Genomic DNA, 15,405 nt, shown 5'->3' on the forward strand with positions numbered 1-15,405 from the left:
GACTATTTAAAAAAAAAAAAAAGTTTCATACAAATTTTTTTTAAATGTTTAAAATATATTTTTATACTGAATACAGAGCAGTGATTACACTGCAAACTGAATGGCCAAATAAATTATATTTGTCATTTTAAATTTAAAAAAAGCATTTATAAATAAACCTCTAAATGCGTTAAAATGTAATATCGGAAATTATCGGTATCGTTTTTTTTATTATCGGTATCGTTTTTTATTTTATTTTTTATTAAATCAACATAAAAAACACAAGATACACTTACAATTAGTGCACCAACCCAAAAAACCTCCCTCCCCCATTTACACTCATTCACACAAAAGGGTTGTTTCTTTCTGTTATTAATATTCTGGTTCCTACATTATATATCAATATACATCAATACAGTCTGCAAGGGATACAGTCCGTAAGCACACATGATTGTGCGTGCTGCTGGTCTACTACTAACCTTTAACAGTTAATTTGACAAATTTTCATTAATTACTAGTTTCTATGTAACTGTTTTTATATTGTTTTACTTTCTTTTTTATTCAAGAAAATGTTTTTAATTTATTTATCTTATTTTATTTTATTAATTTTTTTTTAAAGTACCTTATCTTCACCATACCTGGTTGTCCAAATTAGGCATAATAATGTGTTAATTCCACGACTGTATATATCGGTATCGGTTGATATTGGTATCGGTAATTAAAGAGTTGGACAATATCGGAATATCGGATATCGGCAAAAAGCCATTATCGGACATCCCTTACCTCTAATCATAATCACCCTATTAACCAGTGACAAAAAAGGGATATGCCAGCCACGCCCACAAAGGTGTCTGAAAGATAAAATTAATTAAAGACTGTAGTAGCACTGTGCGGATTATTAGATTAATAACGTTACAAATTCTGCCTAGCAACAAGCTTATTTACGCTGCTGTGCCTGCCAAACAGCAAAAATTGTACATAAATTGTGAAGGCCACAAAAACATATGACAGTATTACTTTTCCTGCTAAGTATCCTTCCTACTGTAATTGCTTTATTATGATTTTTTTTTTTTTCAAGGCATACAATTTTAATGAGCGACAGTAAAATGAGGTTGTACCTTTCAGGACAGACGTGTAGAGGACCACGAGACCGGCCAAGGCACAGCTGAGCAGCAGCAGGAGCACAGACAGACCGATCTCTGCCACCGTCCAACGATGTTTGCCAGGTTTGCTTGATTTCTCCATGATGTCCATTAGCTTTCCGATTTGCCCATTCTCCTGACTGCACACTCTGTGGGGACACAATAACACCAGTGGAGGGTGGGCTGCTCCACTCTATGCATGTGTGTCCAAATATGTCAAATTATCAGGAAAAACAAATTATCTACAAGAAAAAAAGTCATAATGTTAAGAAAGATAAGTTGAGATATTAAAGACGCGTGTGAGAATTTTTATGCTTAAAACAATCTAATACCACACAAAATTCTGACTAATCTTATAAAATTATTACTATTTTGTCATAATATTACAACTGATTTTTTAAGGAATGACAACTTTTTTTCTCTATACTATAATTACAATTTGATCTGTACAACTTTAGTTTTAGAAAAATTCTACTTATTTCTCTAATTATAGTGATTCTATTTTGATAAAAATATTTTATACAATATTTTGTAATGTTTTTATTTCTCTGAATGTATTTTTATTTGATAATGTTACACATTTACTTTCATAATTTTTCCACTTTTATTGTTGTCATTTTAATTTTTTAGTTTGACTACTAAATCATTTATTCATTTAAAATTCCAACCTTCTTATCATTACATTATTTAATCAAATCATGTATTTTGGTCATTCTTTGGTCTTCTTAATGCTGTGAATTAATTATGGGATTACTCTGACTTTATTCTTAAAACATATACAGTAGATTTGTTTTGTTATAATAGTACAACTTTACTCTCAAACTATCCTCATTAAATGACAACTTTCCACTTTATTCTTGTAAATTTGACTTAAATGTCCTCAATAGGTAAGATTTCAAAACTGTTTTTCAATGTGATAGTGATATTAATTTCATTTTTTTTATGTTGTACTTCATCAGAAAGCAAACTAGTTGGGACTGAATCAACAGTGCCTCTGCTGGTGACAGCTAAATAGTGCACTCCATATTTCTTCAAAACTGTAGCAGTTGTCGTCAAAAATGACAAAATCTAAGTGCGATTTGTCTCTCTATCTGAAATGTTTTTTTATGCGAACAGATTTCTCGCATATTGCTGTTTTCACTTTATCGTAAAATTTAGATTTTTTTCCTACTCTCTGAATATGATGACATATATGCAAAATATTTTGGTTATATTACATATTTATTGTCGTAAAATCACATATTTTTTTCAGAGTGCTCTGATTTAATCCTCAAAAAATTAAGATATTTTTTATATACCGTTAATATAAAGACTTTACCCTTAAACTAGTTTATTCTCCTTAAATTACAACTGTCCGCCTATACCATTTCCTATGCCATTTACTCTCTTAAATACAAATCTATGGTTGTAACATAAAGTATTGAAATATTTTATATATAATAATGAATTAGATTTACATACCACTTTTCTAAACACTAAAAGCATATTATAGTGAGAACTGAAAACCCTTTATTAATTCACTCCACATTTACTACATTTTTTATGTAGTACTTGATTAGGGAGCAAACGAGTTGAGTCTAAATCAACAGTGCCTCTGCAGGCAAAATTCCAACTTTCTTATCATAATATTGTGACATTATTTTGGTTTAATTACACATTTATTGTCATAAAATCACATTTTTTTGTCTCAAAATACTCTGACTTAAAATGGCATAAAATGTCTTACATAAAATGTAAGACCTTTTCTCTGTAATATTACAACTTTACTCTCAAATTTGTTTATTCTCATAAATTATTTCTTTCCTAAAACATTTCCACATCACTCGCATATTTATACATTTATTGTTGTCAATGTCCATGATAGGGAATTAAAAAAATTATGAGAATATTTTTGATTATGTTAGTATTGATAACTGTCTCTTCAGACAGTAAATTCGCTAAGACTAAACTTAACCTTAAAAGCAAGTAGTAACAAAAAATACGTAATACGTACAATATTTATACTTCCATCCATCCATTTTCTATCGCTTGTCCCTTTTTAAAATGATGATTTTTTTTTGTAATTACTAGACTTCCCTATCATATTATTGTGAGGTTATTTTGATCATTATACGCATTTATTGTCGTTAAATCACACTTTTTTCTCCTCCTAAAGTGATGACTTTTCTTGGTTGCAACAAAGTCCAGTGGTGCACTCCATTTTTCCTCCATAGCTTCAAGACTTCGAAAAATAATTATTAGTTTATGAAAATAAAAATACTGTAAATCAGGGGTTTTTAACCATTTTGACTTCGGGGCCCAACTTTTCCACTACAGTGGGGCACGGGGGCAATTAGTAATCTTAGTCTTGATTTTAATTGTACTTGATAATTATATCTAACTTTACAAATAGTTTGAGGCATCCACACTGGAGAATAACTCCAAAACCATGTGTTAATCACAAATATTATTTATTTAACACATAGACCTTAGGGCTTAAGTCAGACCATCCATCCATCTATCTTCTTCCGCTTATCCGAAGTCAGGTCGCGGGGGCAGCAGCCTAAGTAGAGAAGCCCAGGCTTCCCTTTCCCCAGCTACTCCTCCCTGGGAATCCCGAGGCGTTCCCAGGCCAGCTGGGAGACTTAGTCTTCCCAGCAGCCTCCTACCGGTCGGACGTGCCCTAAACACCTCCACAGGGAGGCGTCCAGGGAGCATCCTGACCAGATGCCTGAACCACCTCATCTGGCTAATCTCGATGGGTAGGAGCAGCAGCTTTACTTTGAGCTCCTCCCGAAGGGCAGAGCTTCTCACCCTATTTTCTGAGGGAGAGGCCCGCCACCCGTCGGAAGAAACTCATTTTGGCCGCTTGTACCCGTGATCTTGTCCTTTCGATTATAACCGAAAGCTCATGACCATAGGTGAGGACGGGAACGTAGATCGACCGGTAAATTGAGAGCTTTGCCCTGTGGCTCAGCTTCTTTTTCACCACGATGGATCCATACAGGGTCCGCATCACTACAGACGTTCCGCCTGGTGGTCTCACGATCCACTCTTCCCTCACTCGTGAACAAGACTACGAGATATTTAGATGTCCTCCTCAACCCAGAGATGGCACTCAACCCTTTTACGGGCAAGAACATGGACTCTGCCTTTGAGGTGCTATATCTATCCCAGTGACTTGACACTCTACTGCAAACCGATCTGTAGAGGCTGCCCTCCTGTGGGTTCTCCTGACACAAAGATTCTTCTTGTGAGCCCGGCAGTCTGAGGTAACAGTCTTTTATTTTAATGCAGGGATTGCTTTCCAGCAATATATATTGGGACTTTTTAGTCCAGCGTGTCTCAGTCCGTGTGTCTTTCTCGGGCTCCAGCCCCCCCCCCCCCCCCCCCCCCCACACCCACCCACCCCCGTGTCTCGTCCAGGCTGCTGCTAATAAAGGCGACCGGTGATCAGATAACAAGGCCCACCTGGGCCATCTACTCATCTGTCGCTGTCTTCGAGGCCCCCCTCCACACGATCCATTGAGAGCTGAAGTGGTTAGAGTGTCCGCCCTGAGATCGGTAGGTCGTGAGTTCAAACCCCGGCCGAGTCATACCAAAGACTATAAAAATGGGACCCATTACCTCCCTGCTTGACACTCAGCATCAAGGGTTGGAATTGGGGGTTAAATCACCAAAAATGATTCCTGGGCGCGGCCAACACTGCTGCTCACTGCTCCCCTCACCTCCCAGGGGGTGATCAAGGGTGATGGGTCAAATGCGGAGAATAATTTCGCCACACCTAGTGTGTGTGTGTGACAATCATGGGTACTTTAACTTTTTAAGATCTTGGCCAAATGAAGCCGTCAGGACCACATAATCTGCAAACAGAGACCGAATCCTGCAGCCGCTAAACTGAATCCCCTTAACGCCTTGACCGCACCTAGAAAAACAGAAAGGGTGGGTACTCTGAACTACTGTTTGGCGCATAAACGTGAACAGTCAGCCCACCCACCCGGAGGCGGAGGGAAGCTACTGCATTGAACTCCAACGTGCAGGCAAGTATTGCCACCCCCACCCATCGCCTCTCACTGCTTGCAATACCAGAGTGGAAGAGAGTCCAGCCCTTCACGAAAGGACTGGTTCCAGAGTCCTTGCTGTGCGTCGAAGTTAGTCCGACTCGATCCAGCCGGAACTTTTCCAACTCGCGCACCAATTCAGGCTTCTTTACCCCCCAGCGAGGGGATGTTCCACGTTCCAAGAGCTAGCTCTGAGGCCAAGAATCGGACCGCCAAGGGCCCTGCTGCCCAGCTCACACTGCACCCGACCTCTTTGCCCCCTCCTGAATGGTGAGTCCATTGGTGTGAGCCCGGCCACCAGACGCTCGTCATCGAGCCCTACCTCCAGGCCTGGCTCCAGAGTGGACGGAAATCTGCATCCTTGATTGTGTATTTTTATAGAGGTCTTTAAGCTGCCATTTGTCTGGTTTCTCACCTTGGATCTGTTTGTTTTGGGAGACCCTACCAGGGGGCATAAAAGCCCCCAGGCAACATAGCTCCCAGGATCATTGGGGACACTCAAACTCTTCTACCACGATAATGTGGCAGCTTAGAGAGGAGGAGTGAGAGAGGTCAGGCTGATTAGAAAAAAAAAGTATTAACTAAATATATTGCAGAAGAAGGGATTCCTAAATAACTGATGAAAAATAAATGTACATACAATTATCTTGGGCTAAAATAAACAAAATTAATAATGAGTATTTTTCTTAGCCAAATAAATAAAATTACAAAACCCAAAACCAGTGGAGTTGGCACATTGTGTAAATCGTAAATATAAACAGAATACAATGATTTGCAAATCCTTTTCAACTTATATTCAATTGAATAGACTGCAAAGATAAGATATTTAAAGTTTTTTTGCAAATAATCATTAACTTAGAATTTAATGGCAGCAACTAGAGATGCGCGGTTTGCGGATTATCCGCGGATCGGGCGGATGAAATTAAAAAAAATAAGATTTTATCCGCGCGCGGGTCGGGTCGGGTGGATTAATTAGATTTTTTTTTTTTTTTTTAATTTATTTTTTTTTTTTTTGCGGGTGGCAGTTAAACCAATTCGGAAATATATATACATAGTTAAATGTTGTTAACCACATACGAAAAACGAGCAGGCACCTGCTGCATATGCCACAACAGAAGAAAAAAAAAAGAAAAGAGATGGACACTTTTACGGAGCGGAGAAGGGACGCCTCGCCGGGGTCCGGGACCGAGGCCCCTTCCCCCGAGAGGGCCCCACCGGGAGCCGTAGCTGAGGCGATCCGCGAGAAGGGCCCGACGCACGTCCAGGGTCACTACCGCGCCCACCGCACCGACACCCCGCCTTGTCCGCCTTCGCCGCGGCCGGCGTCACGCGCAGCAGGTAAGCAGCTTACCTGCCCGCCACCCCCGTGGCCGGGGGCTCGTAACATGGGTCACTCCGCGCGCTCCGCCCGCGCAGCTTACCTGCCCGCCACCCCTGTTGCCGGGGGCGCGTAACAGGGGTCACTCCGCGCGCAGTGCGCTCACGAAAGGGGTGGGGCTCACCCTGGTTTATATAGAGAGCAGGACGGTGGCCATGGAAGTCGGAACCCGCTAAGGAGTGTGTAACAACCCACCTGCCGAATCAACTAGCCCTGAAAATGGATGGCGCTGGAGCGTCGGGCCCATATACCCGGCCGTCGCCGGCAGCGAGACGCGCTTGGAGGTGCGCTCAGCGCGGCTCCCATATGATTGCGCACTGGTGTGCGTCTGGGTCGTGACAGCGTGGCACGCGAAAGTCTGTGCTGCATTGGATCAGTCTCCTTTCTTTAACAGGCAAAAGCTTTATAACCTCACCATACCTGCCAACTTTTGAAATCAGAAAAACCTAGTAGCCAGGGTCCAAGGGCCGCAGGCCCCGGTAGGTCCAGGACAAAGTCCTGGTGGAGGGTTCAAGGCTTCGCCCCCCGACGCAAAATGATTATTAGCATTCAGACAGGTTAAAATGTTGCTAAAACCATCACTTTTCTATCAGCCACAGTGACTTTTCAAAACAAAAATATTACAGCAAAAATCATATGGGTTGATTGGCATGTTTATTCTGTAAGCTAACTTCAATAGTTTGAAATTATTTTGACAGTTAATGCCAGTTATCCTGTCAACCTTTCACAAGACTTCAATTTGTTAATTGAAAGTATAAACAGTATAAACACTTTTTACAGTTAACAAATGGTAAAACAGTACTAAACAATTCCATAAAAAAAAATTGGTGTCATTATTAACTTTCTGTCCAAGCTTGTATAATCTACTGCCTTGTTCAATTGTAAAAAATATTCTGTGCCTAAAATTCACATTTCTATCACAATTATCATACTGTAAACATGGTAAGCTAACTTCATTAAAATTAATAGTCCTGTCAATAGCATGGAATTACAATTCAAATGTAGTTTTTTTGTAAGCCTTTCAAAAGAATTCAAAATATGAAAAATTAATGAAAATTAATTGAAGCCACCAGACACTTGAAAAGTGGCACATCACATCTCTAATGTAATCATTTGAACTTTTCAACAGAAATAGCACTGCAAAAATATTAAGGACATACTTCTGTATTTTGGTAGTTATGCTGTCAACATTTAACAAGATTTCTTCAACTTGGACTTGAAAGCATAAATAGTATAAACACTTTTAACAGTATGTCGTGCTGTGAAATACAGCCGACAGGATTGCGCACCAAACACGAAGCAAGGCCAAAGTGCATGCGGTGCAGGAGAACAAAGGACTTCTTTCATTTAAGGTTTGTGATAAACCATCAAACTCATTCGTTAAAAGGACTCTATAGTAATATAAAGCGAATTTTTCTGGACATTATCATGCAAGAAAAGTTTATTTTTGGGACCGCGATCACCGCGTAATGATTTTTAAAGGTTGCATTACAAACATTTAACTGGCCCATGTGATCAGCCAGTGCGATTGGAAGTCCATGCTCAATTATTGCCTCCGTAAATAAAACTTCGGCATTTATCACATCCAAAGAATCTGTTTGGGCGACGATAAACGTTGAAAGTTTTCCACTTGTATCGCTAGCAACGGCATTAGACTTGTGTTTTTTTGTCCCAAAGTGGTCTTTTACATCGCTAATTCCTCCGTGTCCGATCGAAAAATCTTGTCTGCACAAGGTGCAATTCGCGTAGTTTTCACCCTTTTTTTTTTTTTAATTAATGAAAAAACTTATTTTTTATCACTGCACCCGTAACCCGGAATAGGTTGATGAAAACCGTACGAATTACGGGAAAACCGGAGTAGTTGGCAGGTGCCTCACTAATGCCTTGCATCGTCTATATTAGATATACCGGGCGGATGGCGGGCGGGTGCAGTTCTGATCAAACGTTACATCGGGTGGATGGCGGATGGTTGACGACTTTCTGATGCGGTTGCGGATGAAATATTTGCCTATCCGCGCATCTCTAGCAGCAACACATTGCAAAAAAGTTGTCACAGGGGCATTTTTACCACTGTGTTACATGGCCTTTCCTTTTAACAACACTCAGTAAACGTTTGGGAACTGAGGAGACCAATTTTTTAAGCTTTTTAGGTGGAATTCTTTCCCATTCTTGCTTGATGTACAGCTTAAGTTGTTCAACAGTCCGGGGTCTCCGTTGTGGTATTTTACGCTTCATATTGTGCCACACATTTTCAATTGGAGACAGATCTGGACTACAGGCAGACCAGTCAAGTACCCGCACTCTTTTACTTCGAAGCCACGCTGTTGTAACACGTGGCTTGGCATTGTCATGCTGAAATAAGCAGGGGCGTCCATGAAAAAGATGGTAACGTTGCTTGGATGGCAACATATGTTGCTCCAAAACCTGTATGTACCTTTCAGCATTAATGGTGCCTTCACAGATGTGTAAATTACTCATGTCTTGGGCACTAATACACCCCCATACCATCACAGATGCTGGCTTTTGAACTTTGCGCCTATAACAATCCGGATGGTTCTTTTTCTCTTTGGTCCGGAGAACACAATGTCCACAGTTTCCAAAAACAATTTGAAATGTGGACTCGTCGGACCACAGAACACCTTTGCACTTTGCAACAATCCATCTAAGATGAGCTCGGACCCAGCAAAGCCGGCGGCGTTTCTGGGTGTTGTTAATAAATGGCTTTGAATGGTAGAGTTTTTACTTGCACTTACAGATGTAGCGACGAACTGTAGTTACTGACAGTTGTTTTCTGAAGTGTTCCTTATCCCATGCTGTGATATCTTTTACACACTGATGTCGCTTTTTGATGCAGTACCGCCTGAGGGATCGAAGGTCACAGGCCTTGCCGTTTACATGCAGTGACTTCTCCAGATTCTCTGAACCTTTTGATGATATTACAGACCGTAGATGGTGAAATACCTAATTCCCTTGCAATAGCTCATTGAGAAATGTTGTTCTTAAACTGTTCGACAATTTCCTCACGCATTTGTTCACAAAGTGGTGACCCTCGCCCCATCCTTGTTTGTGAATGACAGCATTTCATGGAAGCTGCTTTTATATCCAATCATGGCACCCACCTGTTCCCAATTAGCCTGTTCACCTGTGGGATGTTCCAAATAAGTGTTTGATGAGCATTCCTCAACTTTCTCAGTCTTTTTTTGCCACTTGTGCCAGCTTTTTTGAAACATGTTGCAGGCATCAAATTCCAAATGAGCTAATATTTACAAAAAATAACAATTTACCAGTTCAAACAATATCTTGTCTTTGCAGACTATTCAATTGAATATAGGTTGAAAAGGATTTGCAAATCATTGTATTCTGTTTTTATTTGCCATTTACACAACATGCCAACTTCACTGGTTTTGGGTTTTGGAAAATGCAAATGAAAATACAGCTTGACCACTTTGGTTATAATTTTTGCGCCAAAGAAACTTTTCCATGACATTACTGCTAAGTGGTGGAAAAGTGTATTTACAACGGAGTACCGCTGCGGCCCATACGGACCATGCTGGGAAACAGATATCTTTTGGCAGCCCAAAAATGGGTAAGAAACACATTTTATTTTCTTCCCACCATACTTCCTTTCACAGGCGTTGTCTTTGACGCCGATTTGAAGAGAGCTCATTTGCATACACAATAATTCCATACGCGTGCAGTCAATATTGCAAATTAGCGTGTGCGGAGCGCAGTGGGACAAAAGGACAATCAGCAGCATGGCACTGCCTCCATTCATTGTGCACCACCTGTTTCTCCAGCATGGACCTATCATTAGGCCTGACAGTAAATCACTGGCTCACACTGCACTCGGCCATTAGCTGGCGCTGATGAATACTCATGGTCACACGTGTGAACCGGTGTGTGTGTGCGGGGGGTGGTGGCGTTACTGCTATCACAAGGCAGCCAGACGGTTTATGTTGTATGCTACAGTGTATGCTGTATACTAGTATATAAATGTTTTTCTTCATCGGATGAGTTATACAAACAAATGATCAAAAAAAGTGTATTTTGGATTGTTTATTCATTCATTTTATTTTAAATGAGTGACATCATTTGTTTAATTAATTCTTTTTTTTTTTATTCATCACTTTCATTTTTTTAAATCTGTTAACATTTTTTAAATATATTTGAAACATTATTTTATGTACCGTATTTTTCGGACTATAAGTCGCACTGGAATATAAGTCGCACCTGCCGAAAATGCATTATAAAGAAGGAAAAAAACATATATAAGTCGCACTGGAGCCCGGCCAAACTATGAAAAAAACTGCTACTTATAGTCCGAAAAATACGGTATATTGAAAAAAGTTTGGAAGCTGGAGAAATGTTAAGCTAAAAACCAACCACTTTGATGTGGTATTTGAAAGAGAGGAGGACTTATTTTCCCTCCACAATGTAAATTCGTAGTTGTGGAACTTATTGACACTATTGTAACCCTGTCAGATTCCAATCAGCTCATTAGAATAAGGGAATATAGCAACTTATATTATTGTCTTCAAGAAAGGAGAACATTTATATGAATTTATATTTAAGCTTAACACTTTTATGAAACACGTTTGACATGTCAACAAAAAACGTCTACAGTGTGTGTGTGTGTGTGTGTGTGTGTGTGTGTGTGTGTGTGTGTGTGTGTGTGTGTGTGTGTGTGCGTGTGTGCGTGCGTGCGTGTGTGTGTGTATATATAATGTAAATATGTACGTGTATAAATGTGTGTACGTATACGTGTGTGTATATATATTAGTGTATATAAATGTGTGTACATATATATGTGTATATATTTATATATGTGTGTACGAATATATTTATGCATATGTAAATGTGTGTTTGTGTATAAGTGTAAATGTGTTTGTACATGTGTATAAGTGTATATATGTCTATATGTATGTATTTTTTTGTATAATTATGTATGTATATACAGTTTATATGTATGTATGTGTATATTTGTATATACAGTTGTGGTCAAAGGTTGACATACACTTGTAAAGAACATAATGTCATGGCTGTCTTAAGTTTCCAATCATTTCTACAACTCTTATTTTTTTGTGATAGAGTGATTGGAGCACATACTTGTTGGTCACAAAAAACATTCGTGTTTTATCTGACCACAAAACTTTCTTCCAGAAGGTCTTATCTTTGTCCAAGTGATGTCAGATGAAACAAAAAATTAGCTTTTTGCCACAATACCCAGCAATATGTTTGGAGGAGAAAAGGTGAGGCCTTTAATCCCAGGAACACCATTCCTACCGTCAAGTAGGGTGGTGGTAGTATTATGCTCTGGGCTGGTTTTGCTGCCAATGGAACTGGTGCTTTACAGAGAGTAAATGGGACAATGAAAAAGGAAGATTGCCTCCAAATTCTTCAGGACAACCTAAAATCATCAGGCCGGAGGTTGGGTCTTGGGCGCAGTTGGGTGTTCCAACAGGACAATGACCCCAAACACACGTCAAAAGTAGTAAAGGAATGACAAAATCAGGCTAGAATTAAGGTTTTAGTATGGCCTTCCCAAAGTCCTGACTTAGACGTGTGGACAATGCTGAAGAAACAAGTCCATGTCAGAAAACTAACAAATTTAGTTGAACTGCACCAATTTTGTCAAGAGGAGTGGTGAAAAATTCAACTAGAAGCTTGTGGATGGCTACCAAAAGCGCCTTATTGCAGTGAAACTTGCCAAGGGACATGTAAGCAAATATTAACATTGCTGTATGTATACTTTTGACCCAGCAGATTTGGTCACATTTTCAGTAGACCCATAATAAATTCATAAAAGAACCAAACTTCATGAATGTTTTTTGTGACCAACAAGTATGTGCTCCAATCACTCTATCACAAAAAAATAAGAGTTGTAGAAATTATTGGAAACTCAAGACAGCCATGACATTATGTTCTTTACAAGTGTATGTCAACTTTTGACCACGACTGTATGTGTGTCTGTGTATATAAATATATATGGATGGTATACAGTATATTTACAGTATATGATTATATGTGTGCATATATATATGTACACATAGATTTGTGTATATATATATATATATATATATATATATATATATATATATATATATATATATATATATATATATATACATATACACACACATATACACTTATACACAAGCTGAATAAGTTTTGGCACATTGTAAAACATTTTGAAATAGTATTTTGTTTTTCAAAATATAAATAAATCATATTTTTATTGAGGAAACACAAATCCAATTAACAAAAAGCCTATGCTTTGCATTCCTTTTTGCAGTTTTGTGTAGTAAGCATTTTTAATTCAACTTGATTTACTGACACCCATAAAATGCATTCACATGAGTGATTTTTCTTTTAGCTCAATACATCAATACGTTTGATTAGTCTTCAAAATAATTTCCATAATTCCATTTCATCACTCATAAACACGTTTACTGCACAACAGCAAACGACAGTGTTGGACTTTAATGCATTTTTACCAATAATGTCATGCCTGCAGGGTGAAAACACACCATGTTATAGTCCACAAATTTCATTATCCAGTTCTTAAGTTTCATTTTTTTTAGTTTTTAAATATGTGGACTTTTGACTCATATGTAACACAAACACAGAATCTGACCAACTCACTTAATATGTTCATAAAAAAAACTGTGACGTTGTTATTTTTCCTTTGATTTATCAGTCATTTAACTTACATTCAAACCAAAAAAGTGTCAAATGTTGAGTTTAAATTGATGTTATTCGTTGAATATGCATCGTTTTGCTGGAAATAACACAGGAAAGCCACAAATAATATATCTTAGGAAGTAGTTTTGGATATATTATTAAATCATTTTTACAGAAACACAATGTTGTCCCCCATTTTTAAGGACTTCTATATAGCGTTTTCATTTTGATCAATTATACAAATATATACAGCCATACTAAGAACATGTTTCAATCATTTAGGACATAGAAGGCATAATAAAAAATGTGTGTATATACACATACTTTATTTAATTACAAGTTTTTTTCAGTATGTCATTTGTGGTTCAAAGACAAATATAAATACAAATATACTTGTACTTCCAATTTTGCTGTTTTGTTGTTGTAATGATTTGTTGGCTAAATAATATATCCTAAATTTAAAATCAGCAAAATAAATGTCTGTAAAAACTGTAACCTGCTTGGATAAACAAATAAACGGTCAACTAAATTAAATATTTCAATACACAAATATGCATAAATAAATAAAAGAATCAAAATAAATATAAAAATATCCATAATTGAATAGAATCACAATGATTATAGAATATGCATAAATAAATGAACAAATCAAAATAAATAAAACATATCTATAAGTGAATAGAAACACAATGATTATAAAGTATGCATAAATAAATTAAATAATCTAAATAAATATAAAAATATCCATAAGTGAATGGAATCACAATGATTATAAAATATTCATAAATAAAAGAATCAAAATAAATATAAAAATGTCCATAAGTGAATAGAATCACAATGATTATAAAATATGCATAAATAAATAAAATAATCAAAATAAATATAAAAATGTCCTTAAGTGAATAGAATCACAATGATTATAAAATATGCATAAACAAATAAAATAATCAAAATAAATATAAAAATATCCATAAGTAAATAGAAACACAATGATTATAAAATATGCATAAATAAATAAAAATCCCAATAAATATAAAAATATCCATAAGTGAATGGAATCACAATGATTATAACATACATATGCATAAATAAATAAAATAATCAAAATAAATACAAAAATATCCAAAAGTGAGTGGAATCACAATGATAATAAAATGTGCATAAATAAATAAAATACGGTAATCAAAATAAATACAAAAATATAATAATAATAATGGATTAGATTTTATAAGTGAATGGAATCACAATGATTATAAAATGTGTATAAATAATAATAATGAACGAATCAAAATAAATATAAAATAACACTAGAATCTGTATTTTTTTGGTACTTGCTTGAAATTTAAAGGCCAAAAGTTTCTTCAGCATGCAAATAGGTGATTGGGTAAGCGGGTGAAAAATTCCAGAAAGTGCTGCTAATCTAATCAGAAATTCTTAAGAGAAGCTTTGTTTTTCCACGGAGGGAATACCACCAGCATGTATGAACACTTTTCTAACGACAAACTTCCAGATCAACATCATCATCGACTGTACCCGGAGTCGCCCCCGGCAACAGGAGCGGGACGGCGTCTTACCTTTAGAACGGTGGGGTGGGGGGAATGGTGGAGGTGGCCGATAACCCCGCTCCCCCCAACTCAGCGCGCTAATATCTCAAAACACCCCTGCTGAGCATCCACTCAGAGCTGGTGTGTGGAGAAATGAGTCCGTGCTGCGGGACTGGAGGGGGAGAGCCACTTCTGACTGACTGTGCTGTGCTGTGCTGTGCTGTGCTGTGCTGTGCTGTGCTGTGCTGTGCTGTGCTCAGATGGGCGAGTGAGGAGGGAGAGAGAGAGTGAAGGAGGGACGAAGGTGATTGTTGTGCCTTACTGATAAGAGGAAGGCTGGGAACAAAGTGCGTGACTATTGGGGCATCTGCTTTCACCTTAAAGAGACCCCTTATCATGCAAAACAGACTTTTTGATGATCTAACAGTAAGATGCGATTATGAGCACACACTTTAGAAAAATCTCATCTCCCTCTCTTATGTGCTCCACTTTTCATAGAAGTGTTTTCTCTTCAGACATGACACCACCTCTGACCCATTAGAGATGGGATTCATGGCTCTTTTAAGTTAGCCAGGTCTTGAGGAGCCGTTCCTTGCAAAGAGCCGTTCAAAAGACTTGCTCAATACTATATTTTTTACTTT

The 15,405-nt window shown here is 37.8% G+C and overlaps 1 protein-coding gene across 1 annotated transcript in view; it reads right to left on the minus strand.

Moving 5' to 3' along the window:
* mmel1 (membrane metallo-endopeptidase-like 1) overlaps positions 1–14,947 on the minus strand; it is a 36,085-nt gene extending 21,138 nt beyond the window's left edge. Inside the window, exons 1-2 of the mRNA XM_061938989.2 lie at positions 14,795–14,947; positions 1,098–1,270 (exon numbers count right to left, since the gene is read on the minus strand). Coding sequence (XP_061794973.2) covers positions 1,098–1,233 — 136 coding nt within the window. The 5' untranslated portion in view covers positions 1,234–1,270; positions 14,795–14,947. The remainder of the gene's footprint in view (positions 1–1,097; positions 1,271–14,794) is intronic.
* Between the last annotated feature and the right edge of the window lie 458 nt (positions 14,948–15,405).

The sequence above is a fragment of the Nerophis lumbriciformis genome, linkage group LG03 (genome assembly GCF_033978685.3).
Source record: "Nerophis lumbriciformis linkage group LG03, RoL_Nlum_v2.1, whole genome shotgun sequence".
In the NCBI taxonomy this organism is placed as follows: domain Eukaryota; kingdom Metazoa; phylum Chordata; class Actinopteri; order Syngnathiformes; family Syngnathidae; genus Nerophis; species Nerophis lumbriciformis.